The sequence below is a fragment of the Pithys albifrons genome, chromosome 21 (assembly GCF_047495875.1).
Source record: "Pithys albifrons albifrons isolate INPA30051 chromosome 21, PitAlb_v1, whole genome shotgun sequence".
Taxonomy (NCBI): domain Eukaryota; kingdom Metazoa; phylum Chordata; class Aves; order Passeriformes; family Thamnophilidae; genus Pithys; species Pithys albifrons.
Window position 1 is genome coordinate 7,173,734 of NC_092478.1, and position 25,208 is coordinate 7,198,941.

The window sequence follows — 25,208 nt, forward strand, 5'->3', positions numbered from 1 at the left end:
CAGCTGTAAACCAGTCCATATTTTATCCCATTCCATATTCCAGCTCTAATCCAGTCAGTATTTTATCCCATTCCATACTCCAGTTGTAATCCAGTCCATATTTTATTCCATTCCATAGTCCAGCTCTAATCCAGTCTATGTTTTCTCCCATTCTGTATTCTGGCCCTAATCTAGTGCAGGTTTCCCCCTACTCCATATTCCAGTTTTAATCCAGTCCGAGATTTCCCCCCCATTCCATATTCCAGCCCTGATCCATTCTGGGTTTTCCCCATTCCTGATCCCGGGCTCATTCCTTGCAGAGTTCAGCCAAACCCAGCCCACCTGGGGAGTTCAGCTCCATTTGAACACGGACAGGTGAGTCCAAGCTCTGCAGGTTATCCATGAGACCACTGGATGCTGTTCTGCTCTAGAAAGCAATTACACTTTTTTCCTCATAAAGACCCAAAATGTTTCTGTTTGAATTCTTCACAAAACAAAGGTTTAGGTGGGAACAGTAAAAAGGCTGTCATGTTTCAACATAAAAACGACAAAACGCAATGAGCCACAGTGTGCCTCTCTTTTTTATTTATTTTACAGTTCACAATTAGAAACCTACTGATAAATTACACAGTTGATCCTCCTGTTTGGGAGTTTCAAATGTCTCAGAGTCGTGTCCCATCTCATCCCAGGAAGGTGGCTCCAGGTGCCACCAACCAGGTTCCATGAGGCCAAACATCCTGCACCAAACCCCTCCAAGGGCTGTGCTTCATGTGGGAGGGTTACAGGCAGCAAGAATTACCCCCTAGAAACACTTCTGAAATGGAAAAATATACTGGACACATTTTCGAGGTTACTTTATAGACTTGCAAATGTTACAAATGTTCTTGGGGGGGGAACCCAAAACCAAAAAACCCACAACTTCCAGGGCTGCAGGGCAGCCAGGTTGTGTTTGCAGGGAGCAACTACCCAAACTGGCCCTTTTTCAAGGTTCTGCAACCTTAAGCAATTCTCTCCAAATCCTCCTTATACAGAGCAGAGAGATAAGTTAGGTACCTCTTCAGCCACTCATTTCAACATCTGCTGAACTTTGCTCATCGTTGCTGCCACCAATGCAACGTTTTATCACATCTCTGCTCGGTTTTTTTTGCTGCTCAGAAGTTCCTAATTTCTCAAATTTTTTTTTTTTGGCCTCTAACTCCCAGTTTAACTCCTTTCTCTTAAAAAGATGGCACGCACTGCACAGAGCACCTGCTGGGTTTGCTCTGAGCAGAGAATCCACACAAAGCCACGACCTCAACAAGCTGGAGGAGGGCAGGGCATTAAAGTCATGCAAGAATTTCACTCACAGTAAATTAAAAAGCCAAACCCAGAGACAAGGCTCTGTGCACTTGTCAGTAGAAAGTGGTGACAGATGAGGAATGGGCACAAGACCCCACGGGCATGTGTTGATAAACAGCAAAAAAAAGGGGCAAATTGCCTTTATTTTGCCATTATGAAGGAACATTTTGCCAGTTTTCTCCTTGTATCCTTCTACAGTTGCTCCCTTTTGGCACAAGGTATCACAAGTTTTCATCAATAATAATACTTCATATCAACACTCAGCACTTACATAGCGCTTCTTGTGGTCAAAGTGCTTTACAAAAGCTTGTGAGTCCTCACAACACCCCTGTGAGGTAGGTAAGTATTATTATCCCCATTTTACAGATGGGGAAACTGAGGCAGAGAGGTAAAAGTGACTTGCCCAAGGCTGTACAGGGAGTGGAACTCAGGTCATAGAGGCCCAATTCTGGTCTCCCTGTGGTGGGGTAACACAGATGAACTCCCAGAGCTCTTCTGGTGTAAGCCAAACCATCCAACCTGAATTCCTCAGGCTCTCAGTCCTCTGCTCCAACCGACCATCCCAGCTCCACGTAACCAATGCTTGCCTCCAGAAACACTGCACAGAGTCCAGCAGGAGGGGATCTGAAATCTTAAGGCAACATGTCCAACAGCTCCACAGCTCTGCAGCAAGTTGGACACACAGAGACCACACTGCAAAGAGGCTCAAGACAACTCCAGTGGCCTCCAGCTCTGCCTTGAGGCCCATTCTCCTCTCCCTCAAGCAGAGTAAACCCAGAACAGAACACTGGGGCTGCACCAGAGTAGCACTAACACGAGATCTGACCCAGCCCTTCCACCTGCTGCTTTGTAGGCAAACACCCTACAAATCTCTTCTCATTTCAGACACCTTCACATGGTTCATTTCACTCTCTCTCTCTCCGAGTTTGTATCTCTCCATATAAACAAACTCCCAACAGTTCCAGCTCCTCAGCACCAGCATTTCAACAGCACCAGACATCTTTCTAAGTCTGATCCACGTTTCCAGAAAAGTGTCAATGCATGCAAATACCACATACAGAACATCGAGAGTGCTGGGAGATGATACCAAGGGTAGAGGTGATCACAAGACAGCACACGTTTATTTTTTATTAAAAATACCAAACAACTCACTCTTACTGTAACTATGCCACTGAGATTATCATTCTAACCTGCAAAAGTGCAGGTATTTTTCCTCCAACTATTTACCTACCTAGAAAAAAAGAGAAATATCAAGCACACACATTTATACTTCCTCAAACTTGGCAGGTGTGATCCATGTGAAAGGGAAAGGAGGGATGGGGGAGGTTGTATGCTGGGTTTAGGGCAGTGGAATACAAAAGAAATAGAAAATACCACATGCATCATCACCATCAGTAATCAACCTGATGAAAATAAACCCAAGCATTAGATGGATTTATGTATGACATCCATAGAAAATCTCAAACCCTAAGCACACTGAAGCTGGCAAACCTCTTGTGCCACTTCACCTGGGTCCAGACGCAGCATCAGCAACTAAGATCAAACAAACCTTGAAAAGAAAGCAAAAGGAAGAATAAACCAGCCTGGAGACAACAATCTTCCACAAACCACTTCCCTGCATTATTTTCAAATACATTTTACTCTTAAGCAGTTTCACAAAGGAGTGGGGGAGAAAGAAACCCACTACGAGTTTTGTTTGTTTGTTTTCCAACCAGCTCAGCACCAGCACCAGCTCAGAGAGAGGGAGAGAAAAACAATTCTTCAAACATGATCCTTGGTACTTGATTAAAACGTTGCCAGCCAGCCGGCGACACCCCGGGAGCCAGAGGGTCCGGAGGGGAGTGGATGTGCTGCTCGAGGTCCCTGCACCTGCTACGAGATCTGCTCCGTGGGCCTCATCTGGATATCTCCGATCTGCAAGAGGCAACACAAGGGTTGACTGAAGCCCCTTTGAAATGCTGCACAGGACAGAAAGTAACACAGGTCAATGTGCCTGCTCTGCCTTTAGCAGAAGGGATAAAAGCTCAAACACGCACAGAAAAGGGGCAAAATTACTGGTCACAAACTGTCCTGGTTTGAGTTTGTAAGGTCCTGCCCAGAAGGCCAAGCAGCAGCTCTGCTCCAGCAGCCACAGGCTGGGCTTTTATCTCTTCAGGACAAGAAAGCCAGTTATCCCCACGGATCCAGTGTCAAGACAGCCACATCTCGCTCCAAGGAGCAGAGTTCACACAAGGGGCTGTTAAACCTCTCAGGATCAAAGTCTGCTTTCACAACAGGACTGTCATGTTGCACGTAGTAAGCACTGACACTGCTCCTGCCTTCTCCTGGCTTCAGCTCAAAGATGGTCACCTATTTCTTGTTCCACAGGAGGGAAGTCCCTCAGGCAGCACAAGCATCACACACCCTCAGGGAGGTGCTCAGCACTCAGCAGGATCAGACACAACACATCATCTGGCAACTGGCAGAACCTGAGCCAGCAAATCTCAGCTGGCACCATGGGTAGAATGTGCCCATATCCCCCACGTTCCCTCTGCCTTGCACAGTCCTCTGCAGTCACAGAGTCACAGGATGTCCTGAGCTGGAAGGGACCCACAAGGATCATGCAATCCAACGTCCAGCCCTGCAGAGACACCTCCAACAATCCCACCCTGTCCCTCAGAGCATTGTACAAATGCTCCTTGAGCTCTGGCAGATCTGGGACTGTGCCCACTGCCCTGCGAAGCCTGTTCAGTGCCCACCACCCTCTGCGGAAAAACCCAATCAGCTCAGCCTTTGCTGGATTGGAGGGCTGTGACCAGCCTGAGCACTGCAATCCCACCCACCCCCTGAGCACTGCAATCCCACACACCCCCTGAGCACTGCAATCCCACCCCCTGAGCACTGCAATCCCACACACCCCCTGAGCACTGCAATCCCACACACCCCCTGAGCACTGCAATCCCACACACCCCCTGAGCACTGCAGTCCCACACACCCCCTGAGCACTGCAGTCCCACCCCCTGAGCACTGCAGTCCCACCCTGAGCACTGCAATCCCACACACCCCCTGAGCACTGCAATCCCACCCCCTGAGCACTGCAATCCCACACACACCCTGAGCACTGCAATCCCAGTCCCTGAGCACTGCAATCCCACACACACCCTGAGCACTGCAATCCCACACACCTCCTGAGCACTGCAATCCCACACACACCCTGATCCCTGCAATCCCACCCTCTGAGCACTGCAGTCCCACCCTGAGCACTGCAATCCCAGTCCCTGAGCACTGCAATCCCAGTCCCTGAGCACTGCAATCCCAGTCCCTGAGCACTGCAATCCCACTCCCTGAGCACTGCAATCCCACTCCCTGAGCACTGCAATCCCACCCCCTGAGCACTGCAATCCCACACACCCCCTGAGCACCGCAGTCCCAGAACTGCCATAAGGGAAGTGTAAACAAACGTGATCCCCACTAATCCCCAGCCAGGCTCACTAAGCTCAGAGCTGCTACATTGGCTGATCAGCACATGTCAGAGCAGCCCTCACCCCCTCCACCCTCAGCCATTCCTCCAGCCCAGCCCCAGCCTACCTGTACATGAGGGGGGGCACTGAGGACATATATGACAGCATTAGCCATATCTTCAGCTTTGAGACACTGGAAAGACAGGAAAGGGATTCTCAGTCAAAGGGCACCACAGAAAGTTAACCACAAGATCACCCATCTCCTGACCATCAATAATGACTTTCGACAGAGTCACTGGGGCATGTCAAAAAGATGCAAGCAAGCAGGGAAAAATAATCCATTCAAAATTTAACAAAGGATGTGTCTGGTGCTGATAATTCTTCAATTGCTGTGAATAATTTTACTACTGGCATGGTAATTCTGCCAGGTCAGGTATTGCCATCCTTATCAAAAATTCCCAGAGAAGCACAAGAAATCCTGTGCCACCTGCAAGACAACATGCTCTCCCATTTCTCCTTGTGCAGGAATGTTTGTTACATCTTCTCTGCAATAAGAAGTCATGGCCTGCAAAATGTCAAAGCTGACTGATACTTATTTACAGAAATGTCAAAATAAAAGGAAAAATACAAGGAGTTGGAAACTGAACCCAAATGAAAACCTACACAGTGTGTAAACACCAGTGCAAAATCTGAGGGTTGAGGGCTGAAACTTTGGGAGTGCTGAGGGCATCCTGGAAAGAACTGGGCACTCTGTGGAACCATTTGTCAGGAGAGAGACTGTTCAACTACAATCAGAGCCACTTCCCTCTGTGTCCACTTCTCCAAGTCCTACCCGAATGCTCTCATAGGTTGCAGCAGCTCTCTCAGGGTCATTATCATGGAGTTTAAAAGCAAATCCTGTTTCCACCAGTCCTGGAGATATACACTAGAAAAAAGCAGAGCACATCCTAATAGGATTTGTGATTCCCCTTCAGTAAAAGAATAAAAACATGAGAGAAAACTTTTTAGCACTGAAAAAGCGAAAAAAATCCATCCCTTTTTCTGTTATTCTCCTTTCCTACTCATTTTTTAGGGGAATAGTTGAAGTGAGCAGACTTTGCCTTAATGATTGCTGTGGAAGGTACCTCTGGGGGTGTGTGGTGTTTCCCTCTTCACACCCCAGAGGGACAGAGAAGCAAAGAAAAACATGGAAAAGCTCTGACTGAGAGCAAAAGCCCAGCCTGACTGCCTCCCTCTGTTGACATGGCCCCCCATCACTCCACAACAAGTACCCAAAAAACTTCAGCTGACCCCTTTGTGCACCCAAAAAAATGCCTTCCCGGACACAGCTCACTCCTGCCATGCCTTTTGTGCCCCAAACTCTCTGCCTGGGAAGGAGAGGTGGCCAGGGACAGTTGGCCACGGCACTTCTTGAACATTCCCAGTGTGCTGAGCACAGCTCTTGCATTCCCTTGCCTCTTTGCAAAGGGAGAACAGAGGGTTTCCTGAGGTCCCCCAGGACGTGCCCAGAGCACTCACTGTGGCTCGGATGTGAGTCTTGGCCTCGCGCAGCTCCTGCCGCAGCCCCTCCGTCAGCGCTGTCACCGCGTACTTGGTGGCACTGTAGAAATGCACCACGGACTGGGGCACAACACTGTGGCCATTCATGCTGAGGACAGAGCAGAAAGCAAAGTGCTGGGAGGTGGGAGGAAAGCAGAGTCCTGAGAGGAACCAACGGGACACTCAAACCACTGCCATGGACACAAAGAAAGGGTGACATGGTGGCCACATGAGGAATTCCCCTCCCATGGGGAACATAGCAGGCTCCTCCCAGCATGGCTGATTTCTGGAGTTGATCAAGAAGTTTCAGTCTTGAAGGGGTTGACATTATCCTTTTCTCCCTGCTTTGGTCTTTCTTGCTTTAGACCAGCAAAGATTAAAAGAGCAGTTTGAAAAATCAGCCATCCAATGGTTGGAAAACACCTCCTTGGGCACCATCAGCCCACCCCAAGGTTGAAGCTTCAGTGCTTAAATCCTCTCTATGATGCAGGGAAGAGGAGGAAGCCCCCATGGCAGGTCCCACACCCCGCTGTACTTACCTGTTAATGTTAATTATATGCCCATCATCAATGTTTCTCTCTTTCATGGACTGGTAGGCCTCTCGGGTGCAGATGCTTACAGCCATCACATTGACCTGAGGAGTGAGAAAACAAGAAGAAATTGAGCCCAGCAGCCCTGCCTGGCACCTCTTGTCATGCCCCTGCATGCCTGAGGCCAGGTGAGCAGGTTCCAGTCCCTCTCTCATGACAATTCCCACCAGGAACACCAAGAGAGATGCAGTGTGCACACCCCACACCTGAGCTGGGGCTGCAGTACAGGGGGCAGGGGGGCACAGATACCCTGCTTTGGGAGACAGCTCCAGCCTCTGCCAGAAATAAATGGACTTGATCATTTCAGGGGTAAATGTGAGGGTGGAGGCCAAATTAAGGGAGAGCAAATCCCCCTCCCCACAGCCAGCCCTGTCCAGGAGATAAAGCCGGTTGTTCTGTCCAGCACTGAGCACACGGGTGTTTGGGCAGCTGGCAGGGCACTACCAGCAGGTAATTAGGTCAGTTAGTTAATGAGGAAATCCCCAGATCTTGGCTGTCAGAGCGCCAGGCACAAACAAAGCCAAAGATCACATTGTGCCACAGGGAAAGCCAGAGTGGGCAAGTCACCCTGCGGATGTTAAAGCCACCAATCTGTCACACTGCTGGCACCTTCCTCAGCCCTAGCTGGGTAAGCCAAGGAAGACAGGCCATGGCAATTTATCCAGTCCTTCAGCACAGGATCCAGGGCTTTCCAGGCTCTTGTTCTCTGGCCCAGCAGTTCCCAGCACACTGTGGCTCAGTTAAATCAGTCACATCTCCTCCATAACGTGCCACCATTGATGCACAGCTGCCTTGAGCATTCCCTGACCATAAAACACAGTCAAAGCTCCCAGGAAGACACAGATAAGGAAATTCTTCCAGCTGGAATACAAAGGGCCCAGAGGTACATGCAAGACTGATGAGCAAGAATCTCAGCAGCAGGGCTGAGTGCTCAAGTTCATAGTGGTTTAGATATGGAAGAGTGGCAGAAAGTGTTTGCTGAAGGCCTCTAGAAAGGATGTGACCATCCCAAGGCAGGACACCCTGGCAGGTCCTACCTGATGGTGTGTCACTTTGCCAACTTTGCCAGACAGGTCAAAACACACTGCTGTGAATGAAACATCCAAGAAGAACTCGAGTTCTGATGAATCAGAGGGCAGGTACAACTATAAATGGGTGGAGCAGCAGGAACAAGGCCATGGAGACAGCAAGGGACAGATAATGGGAGAGGGCTGGAGATCATTGCTGGGAAATTTATAAACAAGAATGGGGCAGAGTAACCAAGACTTGCTAGAACAAAAGGACAGGCAGGAGAGGAACACTGGTTTGGAAACCAGCAAGTGAGAGGCAGAAAGGGATGGGGGGGAGAGATGCAATTACTGAGCAGCACACAAAGAGGAGCGGGGTCAGCCGTCCGGTCACTGCTTTTGTCTCGGTCTTTATTTCCTATTCATTACAAGAGGCCATGCCAGTGGGTTTTGTCCTGGCCACACATAAAGAGCGTGTTTATCTGTTCGTGGGAGTACCCAGGCAACACCAGGAGAGTTATCACCCTCATCCAAGTGCACTTTGCTCAAGCACAGTCACTGCCAGACACCTCAGCCACCACACCTGGAACTGCAGAGACAAATTAACCCGGGGGCAGGGAGTTCACCAGGGCTGTGTAAGGAAGAAGATGGGCAGACATGGCAGCAGAAGGGGCCCCTTGGCACTGGGGCAAAGCCCAGAGCAGGCAGGCCATGTGCAGGCTTTGGGATTTCACAGTAAGAGGGTCAGGGAATGGGGAGGAACCCACTCCAGCCCCACATACGAACCAGTGAGGAGCCAATCCCTTTGGACGTGGATCTGGGCAACTGCTGGTGTAAAACCCCTCTGTGACAAGCAACATCCCTGCTCCACTCCCTGCCCCAGGACCCTGCCAGGCACCACGTTTTTGGTGCAGTGGCTCCCCGATTCCATCTCCACAGGCCACTAGAGGGTAACATCAGCCCAAAGCCGGACCCACCATGACTCACCGAGCAGCGATTCCTGGCGTGGGCAGAGTTACAACACTCTGACAGCTACTGGCAAAGCAGGACACTCATCAACAGCCAAAGGGAAAGTCCAGAGTGCCTATGATAGAACACCACGGTACAACAAAACAACTGGCTGCAAAGCAGCTGAGCTGGGATTGCCTCCCTGCCTTTCCCACTGGATTTTGGGCTGAAATCTCGTTTCCAAACATGGAACAAGCACTCAGGAAACTAAAAAGACACCTGAAAAATGAGCAATTCTTAGGGCTGTTACCAACATCCACACAAGACATTTTCCTGCCTCCTTCCTATTTTAAGAAGGAAAATTTAAGAAGGAAAGATTCAAAAGTGCCTTAGCAAGGATGGCCAACACAGCTGCACAGACAGCAGGGCTGGGACTGCCCCATGTGCTCATTTTGTAGCAATTAACAACACCACATTTTCTAGTAATTAATGAGTTCCAATTGCCAGGTTATAAGAACATAAAAGACCTCATTCCTAGAAGTGCTGAGCATTCCACTTCCCAGAATCAGCCTTTTCTCAGGCATCAAAGTGAATATTTCAGCTCCAAAGCACATATGGAAACACAGGTTACAGAAAACATCTCTCTGCACAGATGGTTTATAAAAGCCAGAAGAACAGAGCCTGGCTGGTCAATGAATAATGCCAAGAAGAATCAAACCCATTTAGAGCCTAGAGGAGCGAGAGGATGTGCTGCAGTGCTCTGTGCCCTGACAGTGCAAATGGAAAGTTCAGCTCGAGTTCCTGGCTGTAAAGGTCAGTAGGTAGAATGTGAAGGAGCTGTTGAAATCCCAAGCCTGGAGTCAGTGTGTGCACAGCACCCAACCCCAGCTCCTGCTGTGCAGATCAGGGATGGCTGGAGGACTTTGCTCCAGCCCCATGTCAAGCACAAGCTCACAAATAAGTGAGAAAATGGGGGAAGATGTGAACCAAGAGACGATGGGCTCAGACCTGCCTGAGGTGACACGTTCTCTCCTGCTCCCACACTGAATTCCTGGCTGGCAATTCTGGGCTTTGTGCTGCTGTAGAGCAAAGCATTCTCAATTCCTAACATCAGATTCTTGCAGCCTGGGGATAAACAGTTCTCCCTTGGGAATAAATACTAGGGGAAATAAGGAATTGGAACATTACAAAGGAAAAGGAATAAGCAAATTATAATATGACTTTGACTGTTAGGTGTATAGCAAGAAGAGGGATACTGAGAGGGGAGTCTGGAAAGAGACAGAGCCTCAAAGTTCATAAAAAATGCATGGAAACAAAAATCAATTTACCAAAATGAAAAAAAATGCCTTTAAGGTCCTAATGCCTCCTAACTCAATAGATCGATGGCTGTTTAGAAACTTTTTCCATCTTGTAGCCCAGAAGTACACTGGAAACTCTCCAACAGCATCTCAAACCATGCTGCTCTCTAGCACCTTTCTCCAAGGAACCTTTGGAAGACGCCTCCCTGCTCCCACAGAGCTCTGCAAAGCCCAGTGGCCCGTGAAAGGTGCTGGCAGCCTTCCCTCACCCTAACCCTCTGAGAGGAATGGGCTGGTAAGAGCTTCCCTGGGGCTGGCATTGCACAGCAGGGAGAGCTGTCACTGCACATCCCTCCCCAAACCCTCTGACCATCCCTCCCCAAACCCCACTGACCATCGATCCCCAAACCACACTGCCACTGCACATCCCACCCCAAACCCACTGCACATCCCACCCCAAACCCACTGCATATCCCTCCCCAAACCCACTGCACATCCCACCCCAAACCCACTGCATATCCCTCCCCAAACCCACTGCACATCCCACCCCAAACCCACTGACCATCCCTCCCCAAACCCACTGACCATCCCACCCCAAACCCCACTGTCACTGCACATCCCTCCCCAAACCCCACTGTCACTGCACATCCCTCCCCAAACCCCACTGTCACTGCACATCCCTCCCCAAACCCCACTGTCACTGCACATCCCTCCCCAAACCCCACTGTCACTGCACATCCCTTCCCAAACCCCACTGTCACTGCACATCCCTCCCCAAACCCCACTGTCACTGCACATCCCTCCCCAAACCCCACTGTCACTGCACATCCCTTCCCAAACCCCACTGTCACTGCACATCCCTTCCCAAACCCCACTGTCACTGCACATCCCTTCCCAAATTGCTGCCACACCAGTGCCTGCACAGCCAGGAGAGAGAGATTTGCAAGCAGGGAGGTTGCAGCCACAAAACAGGGGCCTCTCCTCACAACCCATCCACCACTCCCAAGCAGCACCCACAAGAAGGGGCATCCCCCAGGCTCCCAAACTTTGAGCCACTACAAACACCAACACTGAACAGTCTTGTACAGAACAATCCCTATTCCAAAATCTCCCTCCCTAAGAGAGGTAGAAGGTGGGATAAAAGGAGCACTTCCCACCTGAGCAGCCAGGGAAAGGAGCACAGAAAGGGGATGGGCCTTCAGCTGGGAAAAGCCACATGTCCCCCCAGCCTGGCCACCTGACAAAGAACAAAAGGTGAGAAGAACAAAGACAAAGGAGCACGGGGGGACACACAGCACCCACAGAGACATCCAAGTACCACACAGTCACAGCAACCAGGACAAGGAGCTCACATGGCATAGGCAGCCCCCAGGCTGGCAGTGAGACAGCACCAGGCAGTGCCCTTCTAAACTCCAGCTCAGACTCAGCTACACTTCACTTAATTTTCTTTAAAGGCTCCATGGCAACAGGGGCCGGGGAGATGCGGCTGTGCAGTGACCCAGGCTGGGCTGACCACAAAAGCCTGGCTGGGCAGACAAAGCTAAGCTGAGCTTGCTTTGGCTGCAGTCACAGCAGCCAGCAGTCCAGCCAAAATCCTAACAAGAACTTAATTAGCCAGGATATGGCAGCTCCTGCCCTGGCAGCAGGAGTGTGAGGCCTCAATGTGCCTCTCTGTTCTGCTTTGCACAGCCCCTGAAACTGCTGTTGGATGAACAGATCCCGGCTGGCTCCAATGTCAGACAGAATGGCCTTGAGCCTACAGCTTTGAGCAACTTTTCAGACAGACATGGCCTTCCCTTCACTAGGACAAGCTCTCCCAGCTGCTGGAGGTGCCACAAGGATTACTCAGAGCCATGAGTTCCACTCCTGCTCCCATGAGAATAAAGCCTTCAGGCACCAGAGGAGGTGGTACAGGAGGGGAAAGCACCTCTGTGAAAAACTGGTTCAGCACCTCACTGGCCAGAAGTGCACGCAGGACCATTGCAAGGACACATAAACTGCCCCAGGGCCCCACAGCTGTGGCTGCCACTGGTATGTGCAGAAAAGGGACATCACATAATGACAAAAATGGTAAAGTCCCAAAAAGATGCACAGCAGCACCTCAGGACAGAAAGACTCAGGGGCAGGTGCTGCTTGTAAATGGGATGGACCATTTGCACAATTCCCACTTTGGCACATGAAATGGCCTCATTCACATCCAGCTCTAACCAGATTATAAGCAGAAAATTAAGCTTTAAAGACAAAAAGCATTACACATTTTTAAACCAAAAAGAATCTGCCCATTTTACAACTCACTGCTACAACTAACAGGATTAGCTACAGAAGCCAGCATTTGGCATTTGATTTCCTGTCTTATTGAAGGAAAAAAAGTGAGGCTCATCATCCTTTAAAAAGCCAGTGAGCTGAAGGAAAAGGTACTGAAGGTACTGGGTATTTCTGTACTCTGGGGTGAAGGCACATGGCTCAGCAGGGCAGGATATCCTTCCACTTCCCGAGCAGCAAACCCAGGCCACGCCAGCGCAGGTTGGGAAGCAGATGCTCAGCTCTGCACACATAAAATGAGTAGATGGGACAATGCTGTTGGTAACCAGAACAAACATACATGTGGCCCAGTTGCCCCTCCCTCAGTGGCACTACTCACGTCTATCATGGTCCGCCAGCCCTCCGTCTTCCCCGAGAGCAGTGGCTCGGGGCGCGCCAGCCCTGCGTTGTTGATGCAAACATCAACCCCTTGGTGCAGGGTCTTGATGGCCGAGAACATGGACAGGATCTCCTCTTCGTTGGACAGATCACACTTGTATGGGATGAGGGTCCCCGGGTAGCCGGCGCTCTGGCACTCCGCTGCTAATTTCTAGGGAAGAGAAAGGAAGGGAGAAAACAGCCATCAGCCTCCTCTGCTGGTGGAGCAGCTCAGCCAGAACAGCCATCAGACTCCTCTTCTCGAGGAGCAGCTCGTCCAGAACAGCCATCAGCCTCCTCTCTCCTGGAGCAGCTTATCCAGCCATTTATTTAAAAACACACCTCAGGGCTGACAGACCATGCCAGGCTTAAAAGGCACTAGGGAAGAATCACTGCAATGCTAATTAAGGAAAAGGAAATATCCATATCCACCAGGGGCTGAGCGCTTCAGCCTTCATGTTATGGAACTTGAGGACACCCTCAGAGCTCATCCATCACCCCAGGCAGTGGAGCTCAAGGTGAGCAGTGCTGGCAAAACACAAATAAATCCTGCCCTGGTACCAGGCTGCAAGTCTGCCAGGCTGCTGCACAGACAAAGGACGTGGCAATCACCTGCCTGACAATTCCTCATTAGCCATTCCCAAGAATGACTCCAAACATCCCCTCTTTTATCAGACTGGGTGATACAAGGCAAAGGCAAGGCAAGAGCTGCTTTTGCCTGCCTGTGTTCACCATGCCGCAGCCACCACGCCACATCCTCCGGAGGATGCCCTTTACCCCCTGATGCTAATGAGAAGCAGCATCTCATCTCTGATGTGTCACATTAGCCACAGTGACAGCTCCCAGCGCCAGCGAGGGCCACATGATGTCTGGCTCCTGCGGAGAGATGGACTCTGGCTACAAACGTCCACCAAATCACTCGAACGCCGTCGCCCACGGCGGTGGCACCGACGTGACATTTCAGCGGGTGCAATAAAACTCTGCTCCTGCCACAGGCAGCTTTCCCACTCCTCCCAGCTCCTCCCTGCATTCCAAGGACTGCAATTCACAGCCTTTCATAAAAAGGAGGAGCGGAGTGAGGCTCTGTACAGGAATCTCCTGGCTGGAAGCAGAGGACACCAGACAGTGATTGCACATGAAGGTGGCTGTGGAGCAGCTCCGGGCTCTGAGCAGTGCCTGCTTCAGACAGGGACAGACACTCCAGGATCTCCAAACGCCCCAAGCACGTTCATTTTAATTACTCTGGGGGAAGCAGCTCTGTTTGGGAAATGATTTTCAGTGTTTCCCAATAGCTGAGCCCACCACAGAGCTGGGCCAAGGTCCTGAGCAGTGACTTTAAGCTTTTCTGCTTTGTCTTTCCCAGCAACTCACACTTTTTCATGGACCACAAGCCGAAAACCACCCCAGGTCTACAGCTGTTGTCCAGACCCTGCTCTCCTCTCTGGTTAGCAGATCAGGGGAAGCATTGTAGTAACACAAGAATGATTATTATTGCTCTCACAGCACCAAGCGAGAAGGGGATGGACATGTCGAGTTCAGCTGGAGATCGATCCATCCCAGCAGCATCAGGATCCCTGGAGAGCTCTGCTCAGGCTGAGCTAGACAGTATCTCTGCCCAAACAAAGGTGCCCCTGGGACTGAATCCTACCTCTCTGTGCCCTCCTGGGGATGGCTGCATTTTGCTGTACATGCAATCTTGTTGACTTTGTGCTGATAATAGTAGAAAAATATATTCCTTTCGAAGATCAAGAGTACACGTTTGAAAAAAAACAGCTGGGGAAAAATCTGCAAAAGCAGCAGTTAGAGAATTAAAAGCACTCTGAAGGGTTGCTGGAAGGTGCTAAACCACTTCAGGGGTGGGGCCTTGTTCCTGGAAAGATCAGAGGGAAAAGTGGGCAAAGGGTCCCTCAGCCATTGCCCTGGCACCGAGGTTATGGGAAGAACCACTGTAATGCTAATGAAGTGGGCTCTCTCCACTCCACTGCCCACAGGCTGCAGCACAGATGAAGGGAAGGGACAGATGAAACAAGGGGTGCCATGAGCTCTAGAATGGCCCTGCCTGAGCAGGGAGGTTGTACCAGGTGACCACTGTGGTCCCTTCCAACCTGCCCCACTCTGCAACTCTGTGTGCTCTGGACAGCGCTGGCTGTGGTGCTGGAGCTGCCCAGCCTGTTTTCCCAATCCATATACACCAGGAGAAAGGTCCTTCTCCCTCAGAGAAAGCCTCTTCTGCCAACACTGACCAGGGAAATCAAGTATCTCTCAAGATCCTTCTTTTCCTGTCTGGTGTCTCGCTGCCTCAAACGAGGCTCAACACGGATCCTTTCATCTCTCAAGCTACACTTGTGTTAACAAATTCTCTTTGAAAACGAAGTGCTGAACACCACTGACATCCAGGGGAGCTGAACGTGCTTCAACCATCTACAGATAAAGAGTCATCACAGGCTCTTCAAAGAAACATCAACTGCGGGCAAGTTTGCAAGAGACTCATGAAAAGCAGCTCTCGGAGTCACAGAGCTTGCAGTATTTTTTTCAGAGACATTCAATTAATTCTCATTTTACTTTGAGCACACCATGCACAAGGAGGGAGAAAAGAAGCTGTTTTTGCAGATTTTATCAATTTGAGAGTGACCATGTAAAGCAACACCAACAGAGAGAAGGCCAGCAAGACCCCAGCAGCTGTGGATGAAAATCTGAAATAAAACCTAAGCACAGAATCACAGAATGGGTGGGGTGGGAAGGGACCTTAAAGACCAATTCCAAACCCCTGCCATAGGCAAGGACACTTCCCACCAGCCCTGTCCAACCTGGCCTTGAACATTCCCAGCATGTCTGTACCACACCATGGGTGCTTGGAAAGGGACAGCCAGGCTCTACTGCTGCTGGTACAAGCTGGGATAATGCAACATCAAGAAGAAGAAATACATAATAGAAATAGATAATAAAACAACCTGGAGCCATCCATTGCCATGGATGCCACCCCTCACCCCTGCAATTCTGATGTGCTGCCCAGTCTGAAATGACGATTTGTATTTATGGGATAGTTTTGATATGTTAAGACTCCATCAGTTCTCCCCAGAAGGGGTTAATGCTCTTTGTGCATATGACACTTGGAACAGGCACAGTGCTCTGAGTTTACATTCAGACTTGGTAAAATGGTTTTACAAAACTAATTGATATAAAAATGTAAAGGGACTCTTAAGGGGAGGGGAAAAAAAGACACGAGTCACATCAGGCTTTATTTGGCAAACCATTCCATTAACTTCAGGCACATTTAATTCAGAGAGATTAAAGCCAGGAGAAACCATTAGGTAATTTTTAATCTAACCTGCCATTCATCACAGGTACTTGGGTCCTACTGATCGAGCTTGTGCTTAAATACAGAACCTGCACCAAGAAACCAACTGGAAAAGCACTGTAGTCACCCAATTACTTTTGCTATCCATAGGAAATAAAGGAGAAAAATCCTAATGAAGAGCTCACAGCTGTGAAAAAAAACTGGGGGCTTACAAACCCTTTCATTTCACTGATTGGCAAGTTTGAAGCTCCTTTTAATTAAGATTTAATAACAGCACAACAGCATAGTAGAGGGAGAGATGTACAATGAATAAAGCACTAGACTGGGGTTTATTTCCACAGTGCTTTGTGACCATGGGCAAGATGCAGAGCTGTGTGCCCACTGTAAAATGGAGAAAATCCCACTGAGCCCCCTCCTAGAGCTGTGGGTACCTGGGGCTTTTGGTCCACATGTGATCCAAGCTTAAATATTACATATCTCATCCAGGTACTGCAGCCAGCCCCAATGGGGTCCAGTTGAGCAGGTACTTATTCCCAGAGCTGCTAACTGTCCTCCCAGACTGCTCTTTTCCAAGCCCTCTCTGCTCCCTGCACTTTCTCAGTAGTTAAACAGCCAAGATTATTGTTTTCCCTCGCTCACTTAATTTTCAATTTCCAGAGTCACACACGAGCCAAACCTCGCTGCTGACGCTGCCCTGGAGGTCCCAGCTACCTTAAGGCACTCACACAACCTCTCCTTACGTCAAGGCTGAAGGCACTTTTATTTTTTCCCTTCTTGCTCAGATCACATTGCTACAGGCTGGCGTGGGGGAGGAGGAGACGCCGCTGCCCGATGACAGCTCATTAGAGCAATCTCTCTGCCTTGCTCTGAGGTACCACTGTCCTAGAACCAGCCTGGCTGCTCCCCAGCCCCAGCTCCCCTTCCATCCTCAAACAGCCCTCTGATTAAGGCCAGAGCAGCCACCCCTGGTGCTCCAGCAGCCCTTGGCAGTGCCCAGAGTGGTTCCAACACTCCCCAGTGCCTGCGCACAGCGGGGCCAACAGTCCGAGCGCCAGCACCTGGATCGGCGCCCACTGCGCCAACCGATTGCCAAGGCAACCTCCAAACACGCAGCTCCGAGGGCAGAGCTGAGCCTGAGCCTCAGCCTGACACCCTCAGATCACGGCACATGCCTGGTGTGTCATCCCCACCTCCACTCTGCTCAGGGAGTAGGGAAAAATTGTTTATTTTTACTAAATCAAGCCAAACTCCACTTAATCTTGCAGTGGGGAAGGTCTGAGATGCCCAGCAATGGAGTGAAGATCTAAGGTGTGATCAGAGGTCCATGGAAACCAGTGAGACCCTGAAGATCTAAGGTGTGATCAGAGGTCCATGGAAACCAGTGAGACCCTGAAGATCTAAGGTGTGATCAGAGGTCCATGGAAACCAGTGAGACCCTGAAGATCTAAGGTGGGATCAGAGGTCCATGGAAACCAGTGAGACCCTGAAGATCTAAGGTGGGATCAGAGGTCCATGGAAACCAGCGAGACCCTGAAGATCTAAGGTGTGAAGATCTAAGGTGTGACCAGCCCATATTCACCCCGAATAACACCTGTAACTGAGTATATCAGGAAACCAGCCCATACCCACCCCAATTAACCTCTATAAAGGAGTATATCAGGAAACCACCTCATATCCACCCTAAATATCATCTATAATGGGGTACATCAGGAAACCAGCCCATACTCACACTAAGTACCACCTACAATCGAGTACGTCACCTCACAGGGTGAGGAAGACACAGGAGTGCTCCTGAGGTAGCCCAGACTCATTACCAGCTCACTGGGGGACTCATCCCTTCCCACCTCCAGCATCCTGACAAAGCAGCAGCAGATGACAACCCACCACTGAGCTCCAAGCTGGGGGTCCCAGGAACATCCACACAGCAGCAGAGCTGGACCGAGCCCTCATCTTGGCGTGACCGTCGCTGTCACCCCCAGAGCTGTACCAGAAGTACCAGAACAGCAGGTCCCCGACGTCAGAACACAAGATCGGCCTCTTGTCCTCTCAACACCCTTCAGTGTGGCCCTGGCCCTTCTCCAGAGCTGGCAGAGCCGGGTGTTTTCCTGCTCTGCCCAGTGGCATCCTCGCAGGAGCATCACTGTGTCCCATCAGCTCCATGTAATCCCAAGGAATCCTCTCTCGAAGGGCAGATCAATGCACACCAGGAGGGGAGTGAGCCTTCCCCTCTGAGTGCCCCAGCACCAAAATTCATATGGCAGGTCCTGAATTTTTAATCCACCCCAGACTTACGACCCACAGGCAGGTGCCAGGAGGGCTCCTGCGTGCCCTGACTGTGGTGCTGGGGGCAGAGGCAGCAGGATTAGCCCTGCCCTGGCCACCCAGCTGCAGGGCTGTGATTAAACATCCCCGTCAACGCCAACGCCGCTCGAGCCACGCCATCCTAATCCCCAGCTAAGCCGGGCACAGTGGCAGCTGATCTGCCTGAGCCTAACGGGGAGAAAAGCCTGGCTGAAGGAGCAAAACCACAGGTCCTCTGCTCCCATTTCACAGAACCAGGGTGGGCACAAACCCACCCCGGGCTGACCAGGGCAAATAATGATATTGTCAGCCAGGAAATCACCAGTAACACTCCCCACATGGACACTGGCAGGATGAGGGTTACAGCTCGACTTTAGCACAGTCACTGCTTTCTGCACAGCTTTAAGCTATTAACAGGTCTCAGGAAAACCATCATCATATTTTCTCTCCAGCACCTGCCAGCTCCTTTCAGACCTCCCTGCTCCAGGATACTCTCCATAGAACCAAATCACAGCCAGAAGGCCCCTCCATGTCCAGTGCTGCTCCTGCACAACCCTCCCACCTTCCCAGGGCAGCTGCCAGGCTTTGCATGAGGAAAACGAGGCACGGGACAGCTCCTGGATCTGCCTTGTTACTCAGCAAGGCACAGGCAGAACAGGCATTCCACCCCATCCCATCTCCAAAATCCCAGGAAAGCCTCAGTTATTTATTTTTAGGGCTGTGAGCACGATATTGCTGCTCTATTGCAAGCCCAGGGGAACAGAGGAGCTGAGGAGAGGGGGCTGCTGAAAAACACCTTCTCAAAACACATTTTGGGGGAGAAAGGGGATGTTTGAACCTGGTGAAAAACCAGCCCTTTTCCCACATGCCTCCCAAGCATCAAGGCTGAGGAAAACCATGGAAAACTACCACTCAGGACAGCAATTATGGGATCTCTCCTGTTTATCAGAAAAGGATCTGCTCAGGGACAAGTGGCAATAAAATCACCTGAGAGGCCTTGAGTACCCACCATCCCTGAGGAAGGCCTTGCAAACACAAAATAAGCCCTTCCAGAGGCCAAGGAGATTCTGAAGGTCACTCATTACACAGGGACCATGCCTTGGGATTACCCTGCCTGAAGCTGCTCCTCCTGCCTTAAGGGGGGTGTTTTTGGGGACAACCCATGAGGCCAATCCCTGCCTGTGGGGTAGAGAGACAGACCCCATGAGGGACACCTGGCACTGCAGGGACATCCACAGCTCAACCCCAGGGACAGACACCTGGGGTATGGAGGGATGTGCAGTGAAGGTAAATAAATCCACATTCACATATTAAGAAACAATTAGCTGTTAATTAACCTCCTTGGAGCATCCAAGGGGTCAGGAGCCTCCCTTGCACCTTTAGCCTGGGCAGTGATGGGTGGAAGTGGCTGGAGAGCCCACAAATGGCTGCTCAGGATGCTCAGATCCCACGAGGACGACTTGGCTCCTTCTTCCTCCTCCCACACGGCCCCAGTGCTTAGGGAAGAGAGCACTGACCTCTTCAGAGATTGGACTGCTCGAACCTGCAATCAATAGCTCAGCTTATCAAAGGCTGTTTCCTGAGCAAGATCTAACCTTGACAAAGCCGTCCCTGGTTATAAATGTTACCTTTGATCAATACCTGTCACAAATGCATTGGAATTAATTGGTTACACCTTGTATTTTAAACACATTTATTGCTTCCTGCCCAGCTCGCTCTGAACACTCCAACAAAGAAAGAAAAAAGGTGTTTCTTTTCAAACATGACATCCATGATGTCCCTGCCCACACTACAGCAAGGTATCCAAGGAAGGAAGGAGCTGCTGGGAGATTTCAACTGTGGCACCATCAGGTGTTTCCTGACCTGCAGCAGGTGGGACTGTCCCACCTGGAGCATCTCGCATCAGTGACAGCCCTGGTCACACCATGGATCCGGAGCTCTGACACTGGTGCTGGAGGGAGAGCTCCTGCCAGCACTTCTGCCATTCTCTACAAATATAAATATTAATTTTAAGAAGTGGAATACCAGCATCAACTGCAAACTCTTTGCAAACAGCTCCCAGTCTTGTACCTCCCTGCACTCCAATTAAAAAATAACATGGAGTACCTCAATGCTTTTACCACAGCACTGAGCCAGACCCTGCTTTTACCACAAACCCTCCCAAATCTTCCCCCACCCCAGGGAAGACCCTGCAAAAGAAAACTTACACATCATACTGAATAAAACACCAGAGAAGGGGTTGCCAGCCTGGGGTAGGAGGCACATTTTGTCCCATGCATGTGGAAACTCTTCCCTTTTTTGTGCTGCTCCAAAAAGTCAGACACTAAATACAAATTTTCTGAAAAACATCAGGAGGAAGAAAGTTGAAGAGCTTTGAAGTGAAGCCATCAGAGTGATCCTCTGCCTTTTGTCTGCAGGATGGAGTGGCTGTAATTCCCAACGAGTCTCCCTGAACACTGGAGACCCCAGTGACCAGCACGGGGTCCCTGTGATGGTGATCAGCTACCGAGGAGCAGCTTCCCCCAAAGTCTGGTCTTACAGGCTGCTAAAAATGCTTGGCTGCCTCATTAAAGCTCCTGACTTGGAACGCGTGGCGGTGTCTGAAGAGCAGAAAACACTCAGCCAGCACACGCCAAAAAGTCCTTGACAGCTGTTAGTACCTCCAGGCTTCACATTTAAAACAAGCCTTCAACTTGAATTACCTCCTGGCATGCAAAAGTAAAATAAAGTCATTTTAATTATATTTCATTCCTCGATGTCCGACTATTAAAGTTACCGCTGGATGACCCACACTAGGAGTCCCTACTTGAAAAAGCTGTGTGAGTGGGGAACATGGGGCTGCTTGGGAGCAAGGAGGGACAGCATGGCAAATGGAGCCACTAGAAGGAAAAGAGATACTTCTGCTATTTTTGTAACCATTAACATTTTTATTTCAAAAGTCAAATAAAGAGCACTGGAGTCTCGACAGAGGTTTAATGCCAAAGGCGCAACTTTGCAATTCCTTTGTTATCTTGCCTCAAGCCCTTATCTGATTTTCCAAGAGATTAAGAAATCTCGACATAGTGTTTATTGCCCGAGCTAAATCCCCACGAGACAACCTGCTCTTTCAGTCACCAGTTTACTGGAGGTTATAAAACCACAACACAGAGGGGCTCCAGCCACTTCACCTTAGAACTGGTGACTCGTGCAGAACACTGATGAAAACAGATGCTTTTGTGCTGCAAAGGCAGTACTGCATTCCTGCTTTTAAGCCCTACTGTTTGCCCCCTTTCCATTTCAAGCTGCCTTAATGCATTTTTCTGGGTTTGCTCCTCTGAACATCATCATGTTCAACATCATCCATGATAGTATTTAACAAATCATTCCATTTTAATACAACAACAAGATTTGTCCTGCAGCAACTTTGCTGCCCAGAGAAGCTGTGGCTGCCCCATCCCTGGAAGTGTCCAAGGCCAGGTTGGATGGGACTTGGAGCAACCTGGGATAAGGGAAGGTGTCCCTGCCCATGGCAGGGGATGGAATGGGATGAGTTTTAAGGTCCCTTCCAACCCAAGCCATCCTGTGATTCTATGAACTGTGGTCAGGATGCTCTGGCAACACCAACCCTTTAGCTCCTTCACAGTCCCCTGCTCATCCTCCACAGCCCCCTCCTTGTCCCTCCATCACCACATTCCACCCCCAGATGCCAGCACTGCTTCCTCATCCTGCCCCTGACACCTGAGCCATGCTCCCCAAATGAGAACATCCCTCAAATCCCCACCAAGGATTCCTGCAGGGACGGCATCCTCCTGCTCCTGACCAACAGTGACTTGGGAAAGCAGCTGCCAGAGAGAACGGAGGAGTGTACGCTGTGGATGGCCCTGGTTATACAATAACTAACCAAGGTAACAACGTGCTCACAAGGTGCTGAGGGCACCGACCTTCCCATCTCCTTCCTCCTGCATGGAGCATCAACACCCCTCCAACGGGCAGAAGCCCTGCAGCAGCCCCAGGGACAGGGTCTGGCATCACCCTGGGTGCCAGCCACAGCACAGTCATCCCACACCCAACACCAACTCCTGCTCCTCCATGTGCCTTCTTAGAGCCACGTCCAAAATCCCAACCCTCCATACAGCTCAACAGTCCCAAGCTTGAATACCTTCCTCTTTCTTCTTTAAAAGGAAAAGCCTCAAGGTGAGGCTCCTGGAGGAAAGCTCAGTGCTCATTTGAAGCACAGAGTTGGTACAAAGCCCCATCTGTGCCAGCACAGCAGCCCTGGCAGCCAGGACGAGGTGATGGACCTGTTCCCGCAGTGACCCCGGGTCACCTCACCCTCCACCACCTTCCCTCTCCCCAGCAGGCAGCGCTTCTGGGATTTTCTTCCTCATTAAGGAAACATGCTTCAAAATAAATAAACCCAGAATAGCAAGGGAGCAAGACACAGTCCAGACACCCACCAAAACAACTGACAGCACACTGCAGACACACTTGGGTCCCTGGGAGGACGGGAAGAGGGAGGAAACAGGGACAAACATCAGCTGCCCTGCGAGCACGTGTCTCTGAAACACGACAGAGATTTGGGAGATGTGAGCAGCCAGCTCCTCTCAGCACATGTGCACCCCATGCAGCCCAAGAAATCACCCACCCAAACCTGACTGCACCTGGGGCAGGTTCAGATAGAAAGGCAAAGCCTTCACAGGAATGCTCATTTTTAAAGCCATGCTGTATTTTGGCCAGAAAATGTTCAGAAAGGAAGGAAACTCTTCTGCAGCCCCAAAGGAAAACACAAATTTCACTGATTTCTTTACCAAGTGAAAAGATTCCAAAACAAAATCCAAGGAACAGGCCCTGCTGGAAGCAGCAATATTGGAAATAACTTTTTTGTCCTTTTTGGAGGGGAACGGGAAACAACAACATCCTTTCCAGCATCCTTTGCCAGGCACCGTGGGGCTCCAAGAGCACGTTAAACACCATCAGCTGCACGTGGGAAAGCCTTTGGAGAGCTCAGCTTGCCCTGCAAACCACAGTATCAAAACGCTGGGAAGTCCAAAATTAGAAGCAAGCCCCAAAGGACAGTTCAATAAGTCATGTTGGTGCATTTTCTCCTCTCTGCAAGTGGCATCTCTCTGATACAGAGTGAAAAAGGGGGGAAGTCCAGTTTCTTCCAAGGATTTCTTTGCTGAACCTCACTCAGCAACACCACAAATGCCCAGCCTTGGTTTCCAGGAATTTTTGACAATTTATTCTTGGCACAGTCAGAGTGAATCCCTATCACCTTGGCTAAGGAAACACAAACCCTGGATGTTGTACAGATCTCCTTTGCATCCATAGGCACCCAAGAACCAGGATGGCAATATTTAAGCTGACTAACTTATTTCCTACCTCAGAGGAAACTTCTTAAATAGCAAATAAGCTTTACCTCATGCCATTGCAAGGCAGAGCCCACAAATGCATCCAGCTACAAAACAGAAAACGCTTCTTTTAAGCATCTTTATTTTCAAGCCAACACCATGAGGTTTTTTATGTGGCTCCAGATATGCTCCTCATAGGGACGAGCTTTATCCTACTTTATCATTAAGCCATAAAAATATCCTGTGTCCCAAAGAGCCGAGGGGCTAGAAGGGCCCCCAAAGCCCCGCAGCCTGTTCTCGTTCCCCGGGGCCGGCCGGGCAGGTGCTATTTTTAACCACAGTAAGAAGTGGCTCAAAAAAAACCCCAAAATTGACCCCACTGCCCGCTCGGGCCGCTCCCACCGGCCCGTGGGGGCCGGGAACAGCCGGGGGGGAGCGGCCGGGCAGTGCCCCCGCACCCGGAGGTACCGCAGAGCCACCGGGGGCAGGCGGGGATGGACGGAGGAGGAGCCGGCCGGGAGTGCTCCGGCATCCCCCAGTGCCGTGTCACCGCCGGGGTGACCCAGCCAGCGGCTTCGGGGGGAGGCGGCCCCGAGCCCCGCCCGCCAGCGGGGGCACCCCCGCCCCGGTGCCGGTACCTCGATCTTGTCGACGCTGCGGGCGCATCCCACCACCTTCATGCCGTGCTGCACCAGCGCCCGCGCCACGGCCGCGCCGATGCCCACGGAGGCGCCGGTGACCAGCGCGACGCGGCCGGTCCAGCGCTCCATGGCCCCGGCACGGCCCCAGCACGGCCCCGGCACGGCCCCGCCGGAGCGCACAATGCACCGCCCGCGCCGGCGACACGCCCCACGGGCACGGACACGCCCCATGGACATACCATGGGACACGCCTATGGACACGCCCCTCGGGAACGGACACGCCCATGAACACGCCCATGGACATGCCATAGGACACGCCTATGGACACGCCCCACGGACACGGCCGTGGACATACCATGGGACACGCCTCTGGACACGCCCCACGGACACGGACCGCCGCTGCGTGCGCCGAGGTTGCGGGGGCTCAGCCCGAGGGTGCGCGGTGCACACGGGATCGGTCACGCCCGCCTGGAATGGGTGGGGTTGGGCTTTTCCTCTCTCATTCTGTCTCCGTAGGGAGAGTTATCGTGGAAAGATCTGGGGGAGGTCTCAAAGGGCATCGCGTTCCGACACCCCGCATCCCAAAAAGAGGAGCTGGGCGTGCCGGGATGGGTGAGCGCTGCAGGGACTCTGCAAAAAACCACCGAGGCAGGTGAGTGGGGGATTGGGGAAGGAGAAAACGGCTGTGGAGAGGTCAGGACAGAGCAGCTCTGGGAAGGTGCTGTCATCAGGATCAGGGATGGGTGAGTAATTCCCAGAAAATTTGTGAAGAAACATTACTTGAAGCAAAAGTCAGAGGTACAGGTATTTGACTTATGAA

The 25,208-nt window shown here is 50.9% G+C and overlaps 1 protein-coding gene across 2 annotated transcripts; it reads right to left on the reverse strand.

The window, feature by feature from the left end:
• Positions 1-542: 542 nt before the first annotated feature.
• On the reverse strand, positions 543-24,585 carry DHRS11 (dehydrogenase/reductase 11). Of its 2 annotated transcripts, none has more exons than XM_071574886.1 (7): positions 24,386-24,585; positions 12,781-12,990; positions 6,836-6,930; positions 6,276-6,405; positions 5,590-5,682; positions 4,885-4,950; positions 543-3,231 (listed from the first exon to the last, which is right to left on the reverse strand). In XM_071574886.1, the coding sequence occupies exons 1-7, from the start codon at positions 24,515-24,517 to the stop codon at positions 3,190-3,192; spliced, it is 768 nt and encodes a 255-aa protein (XP_071430987.1). In that variant the 5' UTR covers positions 24,518-24,585; the 3' UTR covers positions 543-3,189. The 2 variants fall into 2 exon arrangements, with proteins under 2 accessions (XP_071430987.1, XP_071430989.1); XM_071574888.1 differs by lacking the exon at positions 24,386-24,585 and adding an exon at positions 18,001-18,437.
• Positions 24,586-25,208: the final 623 nt, after the last annotated feature.